The sequence below is a fragment of the Jaculus jaculus genome, chromosome 10 (assembly GCF_020740685.1).
Source record: "Jaculus jaculus isolate mJacJac1 chromosome 10, mJacJac1.mat.Y.cur, whole genome shotgun sequence".
Lineage (NCBI taxonomy): Eukaryota > Metazoa > Chordata > Mammalia > Rodentia > Dipodidae > Jaculus > Jaculus jaculus.
This window is the reverse complement of record NC_059111.1, coordinates 5,127,897-5,147,401: the sequence shown is the minus strand read 5'-3', so window position 1 is coordinate 5,147,401 and position 19,505 is coordinate 5,127,897. Positions and strand designations below refer to the sequence as shown.

The 19,505-nt window shown below is 46.7% G+C and overlaps 1 protein-coding gene across 1 annotated transcript in view; it reads right to left on the bottom strand.

Annotated features, from left to right (window-relative positions):
* LOC101595853 (myocardial zonula adherens protein) overlaps nucleotides 1-19,505 on the bottom strand; it is a 102,514-nt gene that overhangs the window by 37,393 nt on the left and 45,616 nt on the right. Inside the window, exons 7-10 of the mRNA XM_004662499.2 lie at nucleotides 19,264-19,389; nucleotides 17,453-17,581; nucleotides 15,634-15,713; nucleotides 13,268-13,373 (exon numbers count right to left, since the gene is read on the bottom strand). Coding sequence (XP_004662556.2) covers nucleotides 13,268-13,373; nucleotides 15,634-15,713; nucleotides 17,453-17,581; nucleotides 19,264-19,389 — 441 coding nt within the window. The remainder of the gene's footprint in view (nucleotides 1-13,267; nucleotides 13,374-15,633; nucleotides 15,714-17,452; nucleotides 17,582-19,263; nucleotides 19,390-19,505) is intronic.

The window sequence follows — 19,505 nt, the reverse complement described above, 5'->3', positions numbered from 1 at the left end:
GCCGGGAAGAGGGTTGTGTGGGTAACTGAGGGAGAGACTTGCCTGGGAAGAGAGCTGCTGTGGATGTCTTAGGGACACTGAACTGGGAAGTTTGGTGAGGGATTTGTCCTCACAAAGGGCTTACTTGGGGCCCTGATACGTGTGTGTATTTTGTGTGTATGTGTATGCCTGTATGTGTTTGAGTGCACACGTTTGTTCACGTAGAGGCCAGTGGTCCACACTGGGTGTGTTCCTCAACCACTCTCCACCATATGTTTTGAAACTAGATCTTGCACTGAACCTACAGCTTGCTGATTTGACTAGGCTAGCCAGCCAGGGATCCACCTGTCTCTACTTTCCAGTACCAATATGCCACAATATTTTCCATAGGTAGTGGAGATCTAAACTCAGGTCCTCATGCATGTGTGGCAAGCTTTACCCACAGAGCCATCTCCCCAGCCTTGCATTGATTTTTTTAAAATTTTTTTAATATAATTTTTATTTATTTATTTATTTGAGAGCAACAGACACAGAGAGAAAGACAGATAGAGGGAGAGAGAGAGAATGGGCGCGCCAGGGCTTCCAGCCTCTGCAAACGAACTCCAGACGTGTGCACCCCCTTGTGCATCTGGCTAACGTGGGACCTGGGGAACCGAGCCTCGAACCGGGGTCCTTAGGCTTCACAGGCAAGTGCTTAACTACTAAGCCATCTCTCCAGCCCTAAAATATTTTTTTTGAAGAAGAGAGAAAGCAAGAGAGCTAGCGAGAGAGAGCAAGAGACAGAGAGAGAGAGAGAGAGAGAGAGAGAGAGAGAGAGAATGTGTGTATAAGCATGGCAGGGTCACTTCCCACTGGGAAAGAAAAAAACCCTCCAGATGCGTATGACACTTTGTATATCTGGCTTATGTGGGTACTGGGGAATTGAGCCCAGGCTCTGAGGCCTTGAACATGAGTGCCTTAACCGCCAAGCCATCTCTCAGTCCTGTACAGATTTTTTTTTGTTTTGGAGCAGGGTCTCACGAAGCCTAGGCTAACCTCATACTCATTATTTAGCAAAGGATGACCTTGAACTCCTGATCCTCCTGCCACCTCCCAAGGACTGCACCACCATGCTCAGCAGGGGCCCTGACTCTTTAAACTGGACTTCTCCACCTGGGAGAGAAGCAGGCAGAATGGAGAGGTGTGGAAAGGGCTTCTTTGCCCTCGAGCTTTCCTTGGTGGATGCAGTTTCAGAGAGAAAACCCTGGATGCGGAACAGGAGTGTCTGGAGAGAGAACTATTTCAGAGCAGTGCAATATGTTCGCACTGGCATAAAGCTGACGTTAAAAAGGTTATTCTCAAAATCTTTGTGAAGTTCAGGGTCCCTGGAATATGAAGCATCCCAGCACCAGCCAGGCTCCACTCCAATCCCTCTTCCTGCCCTCTCACCTAAGAGCATAGCATCCTAGACAGTCCTCCAGGGCTCAGATGTGACCAAGCAATGAGGAGCCACTGAGGAACGAGGAATGGAGTAATAATATTGTTCTTGGCTTGATGCCCATCACCCACCATGATGGGTCTCAAACTTTGTCTTCAGTTATCACTCCCTCCTACACTCCAGACAAACTACATTCAGGCCTGGACTTACCCTGTACTTTCTGGTCCCCATGGTTTTGTTTGTTTGTTTGTTTTTATTCATTCTCTATCTTTACCTGGTATGACCTGTCTAGGAAAATCTAACCCATCCTGTAAGACATGACATGGTCAGACACTGGCCCTCCCTGCAAACTGTCCACCCGCTGGAGCTGGTTCACATTTGGAGGCACTTTGCTTCTGCTACCAGCCAGTCCATTTCACGACCTCTGGGGGAAGAACTAAGATGGCCATTCTCATTTCATTGATAATTTCTTCAGTGTGATTCCAAGCGGAGTCAGGAGCAAAGGCGGGTGCAAAGCCAGATGACATCTTCTCAGATCCTACAATACACTGTCCAACTTTTGCATCCCCAGCTGATATGGTTAATCTTGTTAACTTAACTTGGACTGGGTGTATCACTTACAGTGGTTTCCTTGCATTCTCATGGAAGTCACTTGAGAACAGGAACTCGTGCTCATTACTAACCCTGGTTTACAAAAGGCACATCTTAAATGTTGACTGACTGTCTCAGCAGAAAAACTCTCCTATAAAGTGAGGGTGTAGCCTGCTCCTCCTTATCCCCACACCCACTGCCAAACCCAAGGACTGAATTTTCCTACAGAATTTGGCTAAATGGAATATTCAGACAATAGCACAAGGGAAAGAACTTGACAAAGGTAACACAGGAAAAAAAATTCAATGGGCAATGATGGAGAAAGAAGCTTTCCATGAGCCAGAGAGAGATAAAGATGGAGAAAGTAAGTGAGTGAGTGAGTGAGTGAGTCACGGCCACACCATATATACAAAAGATAAGTTCCACATGGTTATTCTTTATTTTTCCAAAAATATGTTTATTGGGGACCTACTATATGCTAGTTACCATTCCAGGTGTGAGGGATACAGTCATGAACAAAATAGACCCATGTGCCTGCCCTCATAGAGCTTCCACTCTACAGGAGGGAGAGATACAAACAAACAACAGGCAAGACAGACAAAGTGAAGGCAAAGCCCCCACGTATGGTATATTGGAGACAGTAAGTGCTGTGGAGAAAACAGAATGAGGGAAAGATGGAAAGCATGGACATGCAGGTGTAATGAGGGAATTAAAGAAGACAGACAGGACTTTTAAAAGTATTACAGAAAATGTCTTTATGACAAACAAGATATAACACGACAAAAAAGAATGATAACTTTAACTCTACCAAAATTCAACACTTGTATAATATATGATACCACCAACAAACACCTTAGACTGGGAGATGATAATATCACCCAAATACCTTGTAAAATATTTTTATTCATTTGTCTTTGTGTGTGAGAGAGAGAAGAGGGGGAGACAAAGAAGGAGAGAGTAGGGATAGAGAAAGTATGAGGGTGCCAGGGCCTCCTGCCATTGTAAACACATTCCAGATACATGCATGATTTTGTGTGTCTGGCTTTACGCTGGGGAATTGAACCTGGGCTGTCAGGCTTTATAAGCAAGTGTCTTCAACCAATGGACTATCTATTCAGCCCCAAAATACTTTTTTTTTTTATTTTTAAAAGGATATTTATTATTTATTTATTCATTAAACAGAGAGGCAGATAGAAAGAGAAGGAGAGACAGGAAATTGGTACACCTTGGCCTCTACCAAAATACTTTTTTATTTAAAGAAATTATTTATTTATTTGCAAGCACAGAGACAGACAGAAGAATAGGTAGGCCAAAGCCTTGAGCTTCTGCAAATGAACTCCAGATACATGCACCTCTTTGTGCATCTGGCTTTATGTGGGTACTGGGGAATTGAACCCAGCTCATAAGACTGTGTTGGCAAATGCCTTAACCATTGAGCAATCTCTCCAGCCCCACAATATCTTTGTGACAAATGGTTCCTATTAGTTATATAGAGAGTTATGCAAATTATTAGGGGAAAAGGTAAACAACCTTATACAGACATGAATGGAAGCTATAAACATCAGCCCATCAAAGAAAAGCCTGGCCGACGAGCTCATGAAAAGTCACTCCATCTTCCAGCCCATAACGAGTGCTAATAAGGCTGACGCAAACTTAAAACTATGTGTGGCACTATTTCACAACCGGGCAAGATTATAGTCTGCAGAGGCCAGATGCTGGTGAGATCTGGAAACATCTGTCCTCGCAGACACTTTGGAGAACAGCTGGAATCGTGTCAAACCCAGACCCCAGCAAGTCTTCCTCGCAGGATATTTCCCAAGCAGAGAATCATGGAGACACGTTGGTGGTTGTTTGTGCAAGAACAAAACTCTGCAAACAGACTCTGCGCCTGTCAGCAGGATCAACACATTACATTCTATGCAAGTACAAGTCCATTAGACAGTGGCTGAAATGAAGAATTTAGGTGCATGTGTAGTAACATCAAAAACTCAACTAGAAAATAAAAGTAAGTTGAAAAACATGTACAAGTGTATTTTCTATGTTCTAAGTTAAAAATGTGTGTAAACTTTTAAACAAAAACTAGGCTATGTGCTAACAAAAACATATCTCTGTCATAATCATAGCATGAGACATGGTGTGGTGGAGACTGGACTCACCCAAAGAGAAAGGGGCAGAAGGAAAACAGAAAGAACTTCTGTTTTTGTTGTTTGTCAAATTACAAAGTACAAGTTTTCTCATGGAATTCTTTTTTGTTCTGTTTTATTCTTTGAGGTAGGGTTTCACTTTAGCCCAGGCTGACCTGGAATTCACTGTGTAGTCTCAGGCTGGCCTCGAACTCACAGCAATCCTCCTAGCTCTGCCTCCCAAGTGCTGGGATTAAAGGTGTGCACCACCACACCAGGCTGGAAGTCTATACTAGTAATATTTTCCTTTATTTTTTTTTCAAAAAGGCAAAAAACAAACATGGCAAAGTCAAAATGTTAACATGTGAATTCTAAAGAAGGGTACAAGGGTTTTGTGTTTGTTACTTTAACATTTTGTGTTAAAAATATTTTATTTATTTATTTGTGTGCAGAAAGAGAGGATGAAAGAGAGAGGAAACGGGTGTGACAGGGCCTCTTGCCATTGCAAACAAACTCCAGATGCATGCACAATCTGTGTATCTGGCTTTACATGAGTACTGTGGAATCAAACCCAGGCCATCGGGCTTTGCAAGCAAGCACCTCTAACCACTGAGCAATCTCTCCAGTCCTAATTTTCTGTATTTAAAATGTTTCTAATTTAAAAAAATGAGAGAGGGAAAAAAGAACAAAGGCTAGCTTTGGAGTCCTGCTTCAAGAGTGGATTCCAGCACTATGGTAATTTGTAGAGAGACCCCTGGCTACTTTTTATTTTTCAAACTCAGTGCCCTGGCTCCCTAAGCTTAGAAGATGGGCCAGTCCCACCTCCTGCAAAGCATCAACACAGCAATGGGCAGTCACTAAGCAGCCTTGAAAGGAGAGACCCTCTGACCACCTGGCAGGGTCTTAGAACGCCAGGTGCTTAGCCTCACACGTTTTCTTGGGGAAGAAACTGGTTTCCTGGCTCCGAGAAGCAGGTCAACATCAAATAGGAACCACTTCAATACAGATGAGATCAGGCGCATTCGGGCGGTATGGCCATAGACCCACTTCAATACAGAGAACATGGGCTCCATGACTTTTACAAAGAAAATGCTTTCTTCGTGACGGGGATGAGTAGTCTGTGTGCACTGACCAAGACCTGTCTTCAAATGCTCCTGCGATAGTTCTTTCCAGAATGCATGGAGAGAAGGCTGACACAGTCTTGCTCTCTCAGCATCTGTCTAAAAACTGTCACATTTTGGAGAGAGTATTGGGATTTTACAATAGTGACGTGGAGTGACTAATACCAAGTTAACCACTGGGATTGGAAACCATAACGTTTTCATTTGCTAAATTCTACCTTCTTCGAGGCAGCTCCTCCGGGTGGCAGTGTGAGTGCCAGGAGGCAAGATGCAGCCTTAAGAGACAAAGCAAAGGGCTTGGGCGAGCTTGGAGTGAGGAAGGGCCGGTGGGAGTGGGGGAAGTGGAGAGAGGGAGGGTGGAGGGCAGTGGTGGAGTGGAGGCTCAGAGTCTAAACACATGACTCAGTCTGACGGGCAGTTAGCAACTGGATATCACATCATTTCTTTGTAAATGAAGGAGGGAAACCGAGGCACAGTAGCCAATGCAGAACTTTTGAGGTAGGTCCCAAGAAGCAAGGGACCCAGATTGAAGATGATCACCAGTTAGCTAAGACCAGGACCACAGCCAGGACCAGAAGAAGGTACTTGAGCTACCAAGGCATAGCATCAGAGGGGTCACTACCCACTCCAGGCACCTCACTCACTATCTTGTCCTCCGAACAAGGCACCTATAGCCCCAAAGAGAGAAGAAACTTCAGGCAGACCACAGCCCACCACCCTGGGAGAAAGACTCACATGGGGGGGATCCTCTCTCTCTGAAGTTCACAGCCATTTCCTTGCCCATGCAATTTCACCTTTTTAAACTGGGTCATCTATGACACCAAAAACAAATGCCAGGGGCTGACCAACCAGAGGCTTAGAAAGACCGAGAGCAGTCTAGAAATCTCCAGGACCCGTGCACATCACTGTGCCAGGGTCTCAGGTAGGTGAGCAATTTTTCTATGTGACTCCAGCTTCCTGCAAAACTACAGGGTGTGTGGGATATGGGTGTCCTATGGGGTGAACCCCAGTGAGAGGTAGTTACACTGGATTAAGGTGAGCAGAAGTACCAACATGAAAGACTGAAGGCTCACATGGGCAACATGGGCAAGACAGCGTCTACACACCTGCAAAGCCAACGTGAGAAAGGCCTTGGGCACCCCTTGAGAACTCCCTTCACCCATTCAGTGCACTGTCATATCCGGATTAATCCCACTAGTAAATAGGACTCGGATACCACAAACTAGTTCCCAGCAACACTTGTTAGGCTTTGAGGATGTTGTATCTCAGTCCCTGAGGCTGTCAACAAAACCCTCTAGAAAAATAAGCCATATACAAAACACATTTCACTTTGATATTGTGTTAGCTCAGTACATTCTTCTTTTTAAGCGTATTTATTTCCCTGACGTTGGTTGAACGGTCTGTTCAGGCAAAATGTCCCCAAGCTTTTCTCAAACAAGAGACAGCAATTGACTGGTTTTAATAACCCTTCAGAGGGTCACCTCCCGTATACAAATGTAAGCAAACTATGTGGACGTTTGGCTGGTTCTGCATTTCCAGGATATGATCCAGCGAGGAGCATTTTCTGAGGTCAGATCTCTTCCAAGGTCCTCAGCAGGCATCCTTGGAAGTTGTTTCATCAGAGGACATTCATTTTCCAAGACCTGAGTCAGTTTCCACCTGGCACTTCCTCGGTTATCTTTAGCAGTCTGTTTTGCTGTGAAGGAACCCGAGTTCCTAGAAATATTGTGTGGATGGCTGGGTTCTCTTTGTTCTGCAGTTTCAGGCTGGGCAAACTGAGGCAACAATATATGGGTGTTTTCACAAGTGAGGTCCCCGCATGGTCAGAGTCTCTTCTGAGTAGCATGTCTTTCCTGCTTGACTCTGGGCTCATCACAGATAAGCACCCTCGCAGAGAATACAAGAATTCTTCTAGTCACGAATGGTAAACCGAGTCCACCTCTGCTTCTACCCAGAGCAGGTTACCATTTTATCATCTTCCAAAGAGCCGGAGACTAAACCTGGAGAAGAGCTCATGGGACATGATCTGGGGACAGTTCAATGGACTGGGTTAGGGCTGAGGGCTCAGTACCAACCGTCCCTTACCCCTGGGGGCCTAAATACCAGGTGCAGGAAGACCTGGGAACACAGGAAAATTTTGCCCAAGGCATGTACATATCAATGCCACACAATAGTTTTAAAACAAGTTGTGGGGCTGGAGAGATGGTGCTCAGTGTTTAAGGCATTTGCCTGCAAAGCCAAAGGGCCCAGGTTTGATTCCCCAGGACCCACATAAGCCAGATGCACAAGGGGGCGCATGCATCTGGAGTTTGTTTGCAGTGGCTGGAGGCCCTGGTGTGCCCATTCTCTCTCTCCCTCCCCTCTTTCTCTTTCTCAAAAAAGTAATAAATAAAAATATATTTAAAAACAAGTTGTGTGCCAACAAATGGCTGAACCATTGAAAATGGAAGATTCTTGGCATAGAGAGACTTTGTGAAGAAACAGTCTCCTGAAGAGTCTGTCGAAGGTGGGGGTATAGCTCAGCGGGGTGGGTGGGCTTGGCTAGCATGTACAAAACCCTGGGTTCAATCCCCAGTGGGGGGGCCTTGGCTAGCATGTACAAAACCCTGGGTTCGATCCCCAGCGGGGATGCTTGTCTAACGTGTACCAAACCCTGGGTTCGATCCCCAGCACTGCGTAAGCCAGATGTGATGCACACACCTGCCCAATCCCATCAGTTGAGAGGTGGAGGCAGGAAGAACAGAAGTTCCAGGTCATCCTCAGGTATATAGTGTGTGTGAGGCTAGCCTGGACTACATGAGACCCTCTCTCTAAAAAAAAAAAAAAAAATTTAACATCTGATGGCTAAGCTTCAGAGTGGCACACAGCACAGATGAAAAGAGAGAGAAAACAAAAAAGGCAGACCCAAAGACCCAGCTTAATCCCAAAGACTCCCAAAGGGAAGGAGGATAGCTCTGAGTATTGGCCAAGCCTCCAATCAGTGAAGTCAGCTTATAATCACTTACGACTTCTTTAAGAATACACAGCAACAGACCACTTACCAATAACTACAGTAATCACAGTCGCCAGAACTTAGTATGTAGCTCCCATGTTCCACCTGACATAGGTACATACGTACAGATACATACATACATTCTCACTGGACTTTTCCCAAAAGCACTCTCTCAGACAGACACTATTACTAATTCCATCTTACAGAAAAGGAAATAACTTTCCAAAAGTCCCATTACTAGGAAACACAGGTGTGTCTGATTCTAAAGTTCATATTCCTGGTCCACCTCTCACCCTTAACTACTGGAGGCATGTTGAGGCCTCAAGGTCCAGGAAGATCAATCAGAGGCCTTTGACCCACAGAAGGAAAGCCCTGTGTTGATAACTGGCCAACGATCCAGAAACCCTAAGCGTCAGCTCTCAGACAAGTCACTCATTATCTGTTCCCCTGAGCCAATGGGTTTCCCCAGGAATCATCGCTAAGAGATGGCAATCAAACACTTTCAAACTCATTTCATGGGAACTGCAAAATGGTTCTGCTCTGCCTTGTCCCTGAGAGGGAGGCACTGTGGATAAGATTATTTCGCTGAGGCATTCTGCTCGTCTCGAAGGAGATACAATGTGTTTTTCTGTACAAGCAGAAAAGGACCACTTACACCTGAGCCAGGGCAAACCCACACACATGTACGTAAAGGTGCAAGGGACAGCACTGGAACTAGAATTTCTGCCAGTGACAGAGATTCCTAGGACACTAGGTCCTTGGTTCCTTCAAGCTTCTGTTCTGTGTTTAAAGCATGTCTTCACCCTCCCTTGTCAAATCTTCCCTCTAGAGGCAGGAGTGCCCATTCTGCAGCCAGTGGGCCCACACATGGATCAGGGTTACCTATGAATTCAGCCCAACACAAAATTGTAAATTTACTACATAAAATGTTATGAGATTATCATCTTTATTTTAATGTGCATGTATGCAAATGTGTGTGTGTAAATGTGTGTGTGCGCAGATGTACCTGTGTGCACGTGTGTGTGGAGCCAGACAGCTTTGTGACTGCAGAGAATTAGAACATCACAGGGCCAGAGACAAATTACCTTGAGCTAACTTTAGTTCCCCTAAGTAGCCATTTATTGCCCACCTGTGACTTATCTAACGTCCTTGTGACTATCATGTGATGCCTTTTGGGAGTGTTCACAGACTTTTAGCTTCAAGCTAGGAATGTCACCAGACAGCATCTGAGACCCTGTTCAACTGCACCCGCCTACTTGGTGTTTTCCTGTCAATATATCTGAAAAGTACCTTGGCTTATGACTTTCATTCTATAACTATAAAAATCTCAAGAAAACTGTTACCACATTGGGACATGGTATTTGGGGTAAACTGAATCTGGGTTTTTGGGCCACAGCCACTCATGTTTGGCTCCAGAATAAATTCTTTCTTTCTTTTATTTATTTATTTTTTTTAATTCTTTGTTATTCCTTTTGATGTGAGCTGTATTTTAATGTCCACACGTCTTATGAAAATAACAATGGTGGGCTGGAGAGATGACTCAGTGGTTAAAGGCACTTGCTTGCAAGGCCTGACAGCCCTGGTTCAGTTCCCCAGCAGCCACGTAAAGGCAGATGCAGTAAGTGGAGCACGCATCTGGAGTTCGTTGGCAATGGCAGGAGGCCCTGGAGCACCCATACTAACATCCTGTGTCTGCCTCTTTCTCCGTCTCTCTCTCATAAATAAATAAATGAATGGATAAATGAAACAATGCTGACAGCATAGCAAGCAGAATTCTTTATAAAGCATAATTGCCAGTCACCAGAGTTCTTCCATATGGCCTTTCAGAGCATGGACACAGGATCGAGGGGGAGCACTAGAGCTTCCGGCTTTGCTTCCCACTGAAACAGCCTGCCTGTGGTGAAGGCCAAGCACCTTCCCCCACAGCCAAGCTTAGAACGATTTCGATGTTTTGAACGAAGCTGAGCTTCTCCTCAATGAAAGCACATCACAGCCCGAGCAGAAACCCCCTCCCTTCTGCCTTCCTCATTCACCTAACCATGCCCAAGTTACCAGAGCTCCCGTCTGGCTAGGCCCTGCTCTTCTGAATGCGCTCGCTGGCAGCGTCCCTTTCCATGTTTCTGACTTCAAAAGCCATTCTCAGAAATGCCTACAACAATTGCAGTGTTTTTGCTTTTGGGTTTTCGCGGTAGAGTCTCCCTCTAGCCCAGGCTGACCTGGAATTCACTAAGGAGTCACTCGAACTCACGGCGCTCTTACCGCTGCCTCCCAAGTGCTGGGATTACAGGTGTGCGCCTCCACGTCCTGCCTCGATGACATTTTCCCCCTCAGTGACTATTTTTAGAAAACATCCTTTTGTCGTAGAATTTAGCACGTGTATTGGAAATGCACAGTAATTTTTACTGCCTGACTTAGAACATTTAAATTCCAATACAGACCTTTTCTTTTCCTTCTTTTTAAAAATCTCTACTCGGTGTTAAAACCCAAGTGGTCGCTAGGTGGTGCTACCGCCGCTGGTAGCAGACTTTTATTCCCAAGACTGGGCCTTCCAGACTCCTGAGAAGCATGTGTGGAAGATGGGAGGCAACAAGGCACGGATAGCCATCTTGACATGTGTCCCGATTTAAGCATACACTCATGTGCAGGGTCAGATGGGGTCCACATCTATGAACTTAACGACCTTCAGACTGGAAGTGTTTGAAAACTAAAACTTACATCTATCTGTACTGAACCTGTGTAGACTTTGCTGTTGTTCCAGAAGCAGTACAGAATAAGTATCTGCACTGCATTAGGTACTGTAATCTAGAAATGATTTAAATACACAGGAGGATTATATAGATGAGACACAGATATTGTGCGTATGGGACTCAGGCACCTACAAGCGTTGGTATCGCTAGGGTGGTCTGGAATCAAATGCCTCATCAACTCGTGTGTGCATGTTGAGGGGGCTTTCCCCACTTCCTTAAACACATATGTTCATTATATTCTGGAAGTTGTCTGGTTAAAAAACACAATTCAAAACTTCTTTGAAAGTTCCTTTTAAAAAAGTCTCTGATTTTCCTGATTTGGGTACCACATTACAGACAAGGTTTTAATTTCTTCATTAAAAGTCAGTGGGAGGTTTGCCCAATGCTCCTCTAACATTAGACCTGAGAACAGCACTCTCCCCAAGATGAGGTGGGAGAAATGCAGGCCCCATGATGAGAGTCACAAGGGGAAAAGAAGGTATCGCCTCTGCCCCAGACTTAAAGTGCGCGAAATTCAGAAGTAGGAAATGTGGGCTGGAGAGATGACTTAGAGGTTAAGGCACTTGCCAGCAAAGTCAAAGGAGTCAGGTTCAATTCTCCAGGGCCCACATAAGCCAGGTAGATGCACAAGATGGTGCATGCATCTGGAGTTTGTTGGCAGTGGCTGGAGGCCCTAACACACATTCTCCCGATCTCTCTTTCAAACAAATAAAAATAAACTTTAAAATTTGAAAAAGAAGTAGGAAATGTGTGCTCTGACCATCAGGGTTCACCGAGATGTTAACTGTGACCAACTTTCCTTTGGGAAACACATCTCTGATGCCCACCTCTGTGAGAGCTGGGTGGGAGCGCCCCCATCACCGAGGCTCCTCCTTGGCGCCTTGCTGTTCCTGGTTCCCTAGAGACTTGTGTGTGAGCTGGCACAAAACATGCATGACTCAGCACAGAATGATTAGACTTCTCATTTGGAGACAAGATTTAATCTAATGTGAATGTTTATCCTATACCTGATAAAACAAGCGCCCCTCCCTACCCTCACCATTCTCTGCCCTTCGCCCGACCACCACATGAATAGCTCAACACTTCCTGCACTCCTAGAATAGATTTGTGCTCAGTATTCTGTTTGCCATGTGTGTAACTCATTTATTATAAGTAGAGCTTTAATGATTCATTAATAAAAATATTTTTTCAGGTAACAACAAAAACGTGATTTTAGTTTTCTATTGCCAACCGTTTAAATTGACACATTTTGTTTCTTTTTTTGTAAGATAGAGAATTAGACCTAAGAGAATTCTTTTTTAAAAAAATTTTTTTCAAAGTAGGGTCTCTTGCTAGCCCAGGCTAACCTGGAATTCACTATATAGTCTCAGGGTGGCCTCAAACTCACAGCGATCCTCCCATCTCTGCCTCCCAAGTGCTGGGATTAAAGGCGTGCGCCACTACACCCGGCTCTTTCTTTTTCTTTTTAGGCAAGGTCTCACTCTATCCCAGGCTGACCCGGAACTGACTCTGTAGCCCAAGCTGACCTTGAACTCACAGTGACATTCCTACCTCAGCCTCCCAAGTGCTGGAATTAAAAGGCATAGCCATCATGACCAGTGGCGACTCAAGAGAATTCTTATAACAGGATTAATACACACTGTTCTTTTTTCTATAGAAAATACTGGATTTTTTATTGGAAATTTTTGATTAAGTAAGCAAACCCTACAGTGAATTTGTGACTAGCTTGGACCACAGCACAGACTACCTCCTCCTGAGCATCTCCACAAGGAAGGAAGACAGATACAGCAAGCCAGGTAAGAGAAATAATGTTTGACTTACCTGCTTTCTTCATTTAGAAACTGTAGAACAGTTAACTATCCCCAGTAAATACACATATAGCTTCTTTCCATATTACACACCACACAGTTAGAGAGAAGGAGGATGGTGGAAAAGAGAAAAAAAATGAAGAAGCGAGACGCACCCAGACATGGAGAAAGGACAGAGCAGCAGGCAGGAGGGTCTGCGGGTGTGGGGGGAGCGCAGAGGCCTGCATGGAAGCCAGCTTCTGCCATCACACCCTTTCCTCCTCTGAGCTGAAGGGATCACATGGGGCACCACTATCCTTGGAGAGTGGGTACCTTATGAACCACACCTGACCAGTGCTCTACTCTGGGGAAAGCCTTCAAGTCCTCAGGGAACATGTGGAGATATCCTAGGACATAGCCTAGGCAAGTCCACTTATGAAGGGGTCCCATGGCTGACGTTTCCCTAGAACAGGGAGCATCCAGGGCTCAGGGTCTTAGACGAGTGCTTACCTCCTCAACCATCTGTTTGACTTTCTTCTGCTGGCAATGTACCATGTCATCCAGGTGTCTGATGCGCTCGCGGAGGCTGGCCGACGCCTCCTCCAGCCGCTGATACCTGGCAGAGAGAAGACAGGGCTCTGAGTCCTAACTCAAAGCAGACACAGCAGTGGAGGAAGTCGCAGCTGCTTAGGAACATTGTCAGCCACACAAGCAATACCTAAGCCTCTCTTTTCGACCATGTCTCCCAAGGATGGATGAGGAATGAGCTGTCCACGCCAGAAGAAACACAAGCCTCTCAGGTTCTTATTCTCAAGTTTTATCCTGCATAAGGCCCTACACAGTGCTTTCCAGGGACAGAGATATGAAGGAATTTTTCCTCCACGTACAAATATGACAGACTCTGATTGGCGGTTAAAACAAGGCTGGACCATCCAGTCAATAATCTTGAGGGACCAAAGAAGAATTAACATAACAAGATCTCCAAAGTTAAACGGCTGAGCCCAGGCAAGTGTGGGGGACCACAGCTGTTCTATTGTGTCATCTATTTTGAGTGAATAGGGAATATGTTAAAAGACCTTCTTCGCACCAAAGCAGAGTGCTCCATGTCACAAAACATCTCCTAGTTTGGGTTACAACAGCACACATTATTCTGACTTTGCTCGGCTCAAACAGTCTCAGTTACTTTTCTCGTTGCTGGGACCTGACGAGCAGCTACTTAAGGGAGGAAGGGTTTATCTCACCATACGGTTTGAGGGGACACAGTGTATCACGGAAGGCGTAGTGTCGGGAGCAAGAAGCTGCTGGTCACTTTCAGTCCACAGTTAGGAAGCAGAGAGATATCAATGCTGATGCTCAGCTCGCTTTCTCCTGTTTATTCTGTCTAGGAAGTCTGGCTCTAGGAATGGTATGGCCCATAGTTTGGTTAGGCTGCCCCACCTCAATTAATCTAAGCTGGACAACCCCTCACAGATATGCCCAGAGGTTTGTTTCCTGGGTGCTTTGAGATTCCATCTAGTTGACAACTGATATTAACCAGCACACAAACCAAAGGAGATGGCAGATGACTCTTTGGCTCTCTGGGTCACCAGAGTGGCACGCTGTCAGGAAGGTCTGCTACTTGCACCTCCCAGAAATGCCAGATCCTGCTCATCAGCACTACAGTAAAAACTACCAGGTCAGGCTGGAGAGAAGGCTTAGCAGTTAAGGCAAATAATTGCCTGCGAAACCTAAGAACTCATATTTGACCCTCCAGGCCCCACATAAGCCAGATGCAGTGACAGAGGCATGCAATGTCACACATGTGCACAAGGTGACACATGTGCCTGGAGTTCAACTATAGTGGTTGGAGGCCCTGGCACACCAATTCTTTCTCATAAAAAATAAAATTAAAAAGTTTGTTGGGCTTGCCTCAAAAAACAAAACAACAACAACAACAAAAAAAAAATACTAGGGCTGGACAGATGGTTCAGTGGTCAAAGGTGCTGGCTTGCAAAGGCTGATGCCCAGGTTCAATTACCAAGCACCCAGGTAAAGCCGGTTACATGTGGCACATGCATATGAAGTTCATTTGCAGTGGAAGAAGGCCCTGGTGTGCTCATCACCTGTTTCTTGGTCTCTCTCTCTCTCTCTCATATAAATAAATAAATCTTTTAAAAACTAGTGGAGACTACTAAAAAACCTTGAAAACGCTGAAGTTACAAATGAGAAAGAAAAACAGATTTTTTTTTTTAAAGCACATACTATGTGGCAGGGAGTAAGCCCAAAAGTCCCTTCACAAAGTGACCCGACAGATGCGCACTGTTACCAACCAACACACCCCTTCCTCCTCTAGAAGTTCTGCACAGCCAGGTAGAGAAGCTCAGGGGCAGGGAGGTTAAGTAACGTGTCCCAGGCGCTCAAGCCATCACAGCTTTTGCCACTCCTCTGCTGGAAAGCCACACCTGCCTCTGTACCTTGTAGCTCCTAGAGGGGACTACGCAGGACCCCCATATGTCCGTGTAGGGTTTTATATGCCCATAGCCAAAGGGCCATGTGGGGGGCTTGGAAATAAACAAATACGTGCTGAAATTAATTTCCAGGACAAACCGCATGAGTCACACTTGATGAGTTTTCTCATCAACAAAGTGCTTCCTGTGGAGTTCAAGGTCATGGAGAACGTTGATAGGCTGAACTTTGGATGTGTCCTGCGGCTCCCACCCAGCCACAGGCGGTGAGATATGGCTGTCAGCTTCTCAAGGAACTGGTTCTGCCCTGGACTGGACGCCATCAGCCTGATGCCTCACCTACACGTGTCTGCGCTCAGCGCCGAGCGCACTAATGGGAACGCAAGGGTCGCACGAGCCCGCCAACGCGGCCCCGCCCCCTCGGCATCTTACCTTTCCTTGTCAGAATCAGCGACTTCGCCTGACATCTCTGTTTCATGTTCTAACAGTTGGAGTTGAAGCTGATGTCGTTCCTGCAACAGATGTTGTCATTGGTGAGTCCCGCAGGAGTGTGACAGAGGACGTATGGCAAACTTAGACCTGGTGAGCCCGTGCCTGTCAAACACCCTCTGTGTTTTACGTACCCACTAACCCAGACTTCAACGTTCAAAGGAGCCAAATACATGTGTGTTTACAGACATATTTAATTAGATAAAACAGCCAGATCCAACCACATTCAAGTTGCTTTTTTTTTTTAGCATGTGTGTGTGTGTAGTATGTATGGTGTGGGTTGTACGTGTGTGGCATGTTTATGTAAAGTACACACACATGTGTGTGCAGATGCGTGTGCCCCATGTGCCCACATGCCAGAGGAGAATATCAGGTTTCTTTCTCTATTGCTCTTCCAACTTGTTTCCGTACTATGACCCGAGAACTGCTCCCTACGCACCGGGTTTCAGTAAAACACATGAAAATCCACCACCTGGAGTGAGCATGTGACCTAACCAGGGGTCTCCTGCCTTCTAGAGGAACCCAGGTTCTAGAAAGTTCCCCTGTTGCCCAATCTCCGCTTCCTCCATTTCCATCTAGTCAAAACTGACGTCAGCCCTAAGTGGGACGATGGTCTGCTCTTCAGTAAGTGGTGGGCTTCCGTTTTCCCAGGAGCAGAGTGACACTGTCATTCTCAACGAAGGACACTAGCTGAAGAGTTGCCCACCGTGCCAGGAGGCTCCACAGTGTGGAGTGTGGTACGGTCCCCACCCTGGGTGGAACCCACTCACTGGGGGCTGTGGTGAGCACCGGGCGGGAAGGGAGGAAGGCCTCTCCTCACTTCCTCCTGGAAGCCCAGACAGGACTTTGCTCAGCTGTCACCCCTAGGCTCCATCATGAGGTTAGCGGTTCACAGCAGCCACAGCAAGTTCCCCAGCGTCACCGTCATGGCGGGTCACCGTTATCTGCAACCTCATATGCAGCTAGAGAGCTCGGTTCCAGAAACTAAACACAGCTTTGCACCTAAACTCCAAGTTTCCCCGGAACTTGGCTGTCAGCTGCTCAATGTCACCACCTTTTCTGTTCCTCCCCTGTCCTTTTGCCTACCTCTTATTTCCTTCTCTCTACTTCCTGCCTCATTTCCAGCTCTCTCTTTCTCTGTCTCTCTCTCTCTTACTCTCTTGTTTTCTCTCCCCCACCCCTCTCTGGGCTGGCTTTTTGATGATCTCAGCTAAGTGGCAACCCCCCCCCCCAGGCCCCAACCTCCACTCAGTCTGTTCCGCACACCCGCACACAGACAAGTTTGCCTCCCCTGCTCCTCCAGGCGCGTCAGGGAGAAGTCAGCCTGCCCCAGAAACAACAGGGGCGGTGCTGACAGCATCCAAAAGGCCTGATTGCTCCACAGGGGGAACAAACAACACGCCTGGAGTTCCAGCACAGCTGCTACAATATTAATTTGTGGAAAGAATTCAGTATATATTGGTTTTTTTAAAAGTATCAAAACAGTTACCATGGGAGGCCGGGGGATGTAGCTTGCCTAACCTGCACAAGGCCATGAGTTCAATCCCCAGCACCACAAAAAACAAACAAACAAACAAACAAACAAACAAACAAACAAACAAACAAAACCAGTTGCCATGGGGAAAATCAGTACTTTGTTAGGCTTCCTTCTATTTTGTTTGACACGATGTTTGCGTGTTTCATCGTGAACTGGGGGCGGACTGAGTGGAACCCGTGGCCTCTGCATCTCTAGGCAGGCCACAGGCCGGGCTGTATGTGTCACCTTCTCCATGCGCTCAATGAGTCTGTCCAGCTCCCCAATCCTCTGGTCCTTCTCCTCCAGGCTGATCTCGGCGGCCTCCATCTTCTTATTGGCCTCTTCAATCGCTTTCAGAAAACTGTTGGTTTCTTCCTGCAGAAGAAACAATCTGTCCTCAGCACGAGCACAGAGTGGTCAAGATCCAAACAGCTCTGGCCTTGCTGAGAGCTCATGATCCCTTGGAAATCACCACCATGGCCCTGTGTGCTCGTCACAGGACGAGCTCAACCACCACAGGTCCCCCTGGCCTCAGGCAGCGAAGACACTCCATGTGGCTTTTCAGTAGGCTTGGTTACTTACCCTCTTCCTTTCCCCAAGAAATGCTATGTCCAGGAGGTTTAGAAAGACCCTGTGGGGACTGGGGCGATGGCTCAGCAGCTAAAAGCACCTACTTAAACAGCCTGCCAGCCAGGGTACAACTCCCCAGACACCCATGTGAAGATGGGTGGGGATTGTGTGCAGCAGCAAGGGACCCTGGAGTGTGCACACATGTGTGAACACACAAGCAAATAAATAAAATTTTATTTTATTTTTGTTTATTTATTTGAGAGAGAAAAGGGGTGCACCAGGGCCTCCAGCCATCGCAAATGAAACTCCAGACCCTTGCACCACCTTGTGCATCTGGCTTATGTGGATCCTGGGGAATTGAACCTGGGTCCTTTGGCTTTGCAGGCAAGCACCTTAACCACTAAGTTATCTCTCCAGCCCCAAATAAATTATTTTTTAAAAAAGAAAACCCTGTGAAGGTTTAAATAACATTGAATAGATAGACAGGGTGTCACTGTATGTGTGAAAGGAATTAGGGCTAGATCTGAAATGGAATGCAGAATTCCCTCATCTTTCTCCCAAACTTCAATGTACCAACTCACTCCTAAGGAAAACATTCACTCAGGGACTAGAGAGATGGCCCCATGGCTAAAGTGCTCACTGCATAAGCACAAGGACCTGAGTGTGGATCCTCAGCACCCACATAAAGGCCATGTGTGGACATGCCACCTGTAATTCCAGTGCCAAGAAGGCAGAGACAGGAAGGTCCCTGGGGCTTGCTAACTAGACCGTCTAGGCAAATTGGTAAACTCCAGGTTCCACATGGGATCCTATCTCAGAAGGTAAGGTGGCAAGTGACTGATGAAGATACTCCACTCAACTGTGCACATGTGTAGACGTACACATGCTATCCACTGTACACACACACACATGCACCAACAAATACAAATATGCACGTGCACATGCGCTACCACTTCTCCACACACACACACACCAACACGTACAAACATACACCCACAAACTTCATTCAGTCACTTGGCCCATTAAGACTGGAGTCCTTCCTTTCGATGACTTAGGCTGTCCTGGTGGAGCGAAGACGTCAATCCTACCGCCCACTTCTACCACAGGCGCAGTGGAACTGCTCAGATAACTTAGTGGTTAAGGTGCTTGCCTGCCAAGCCAAAGGACCCAGGTTCGATTCCCCAGGATACACCTAGGAGAGACAGCACAGCAGAGGACAGGGGACTCCTCCACATGGGTGAATAAAAGACTTCAGGCACGAAGTCACTGCTATTTCAAGACTGCGGTTTAAGCCAGGATGGAGAAGCAAGAAATTTCAGATAAGGAGGAGCAAACAGAGTAAGGAAGTGCGTGGCTGCAGGCAAGCCCTGGATCTACCTGCATGCTGGCAAAACTCCCACCAGCCAGAACAACGTGTCTGGAGCCAGCGGGGGGGGGGGGGGGGGGGGGGGGGGGGAATTTGAAGCAGAGAAATACATCCCACGCACCAGGAGCGCCTCCTTCTCGGCGCTGTGCTTCCTCTGCTCCTCCTGCAGCCGCTCCTCGTACTGGCTGTACAGTTTCTTGGTCATCTCTCTCATCACCTCGGCATTCGCTTCCTGGGACGATTCCACCTACGGAGAGACTCGCTGAAGGGCGGCAGCTTGCCCTCGGGACACAGCCGTGTGCGTGTGCGCGGGCAGCAAGGCCGCCCTGCACGGTCCTGTGGTAGGAAACAGTGGGCACTCAC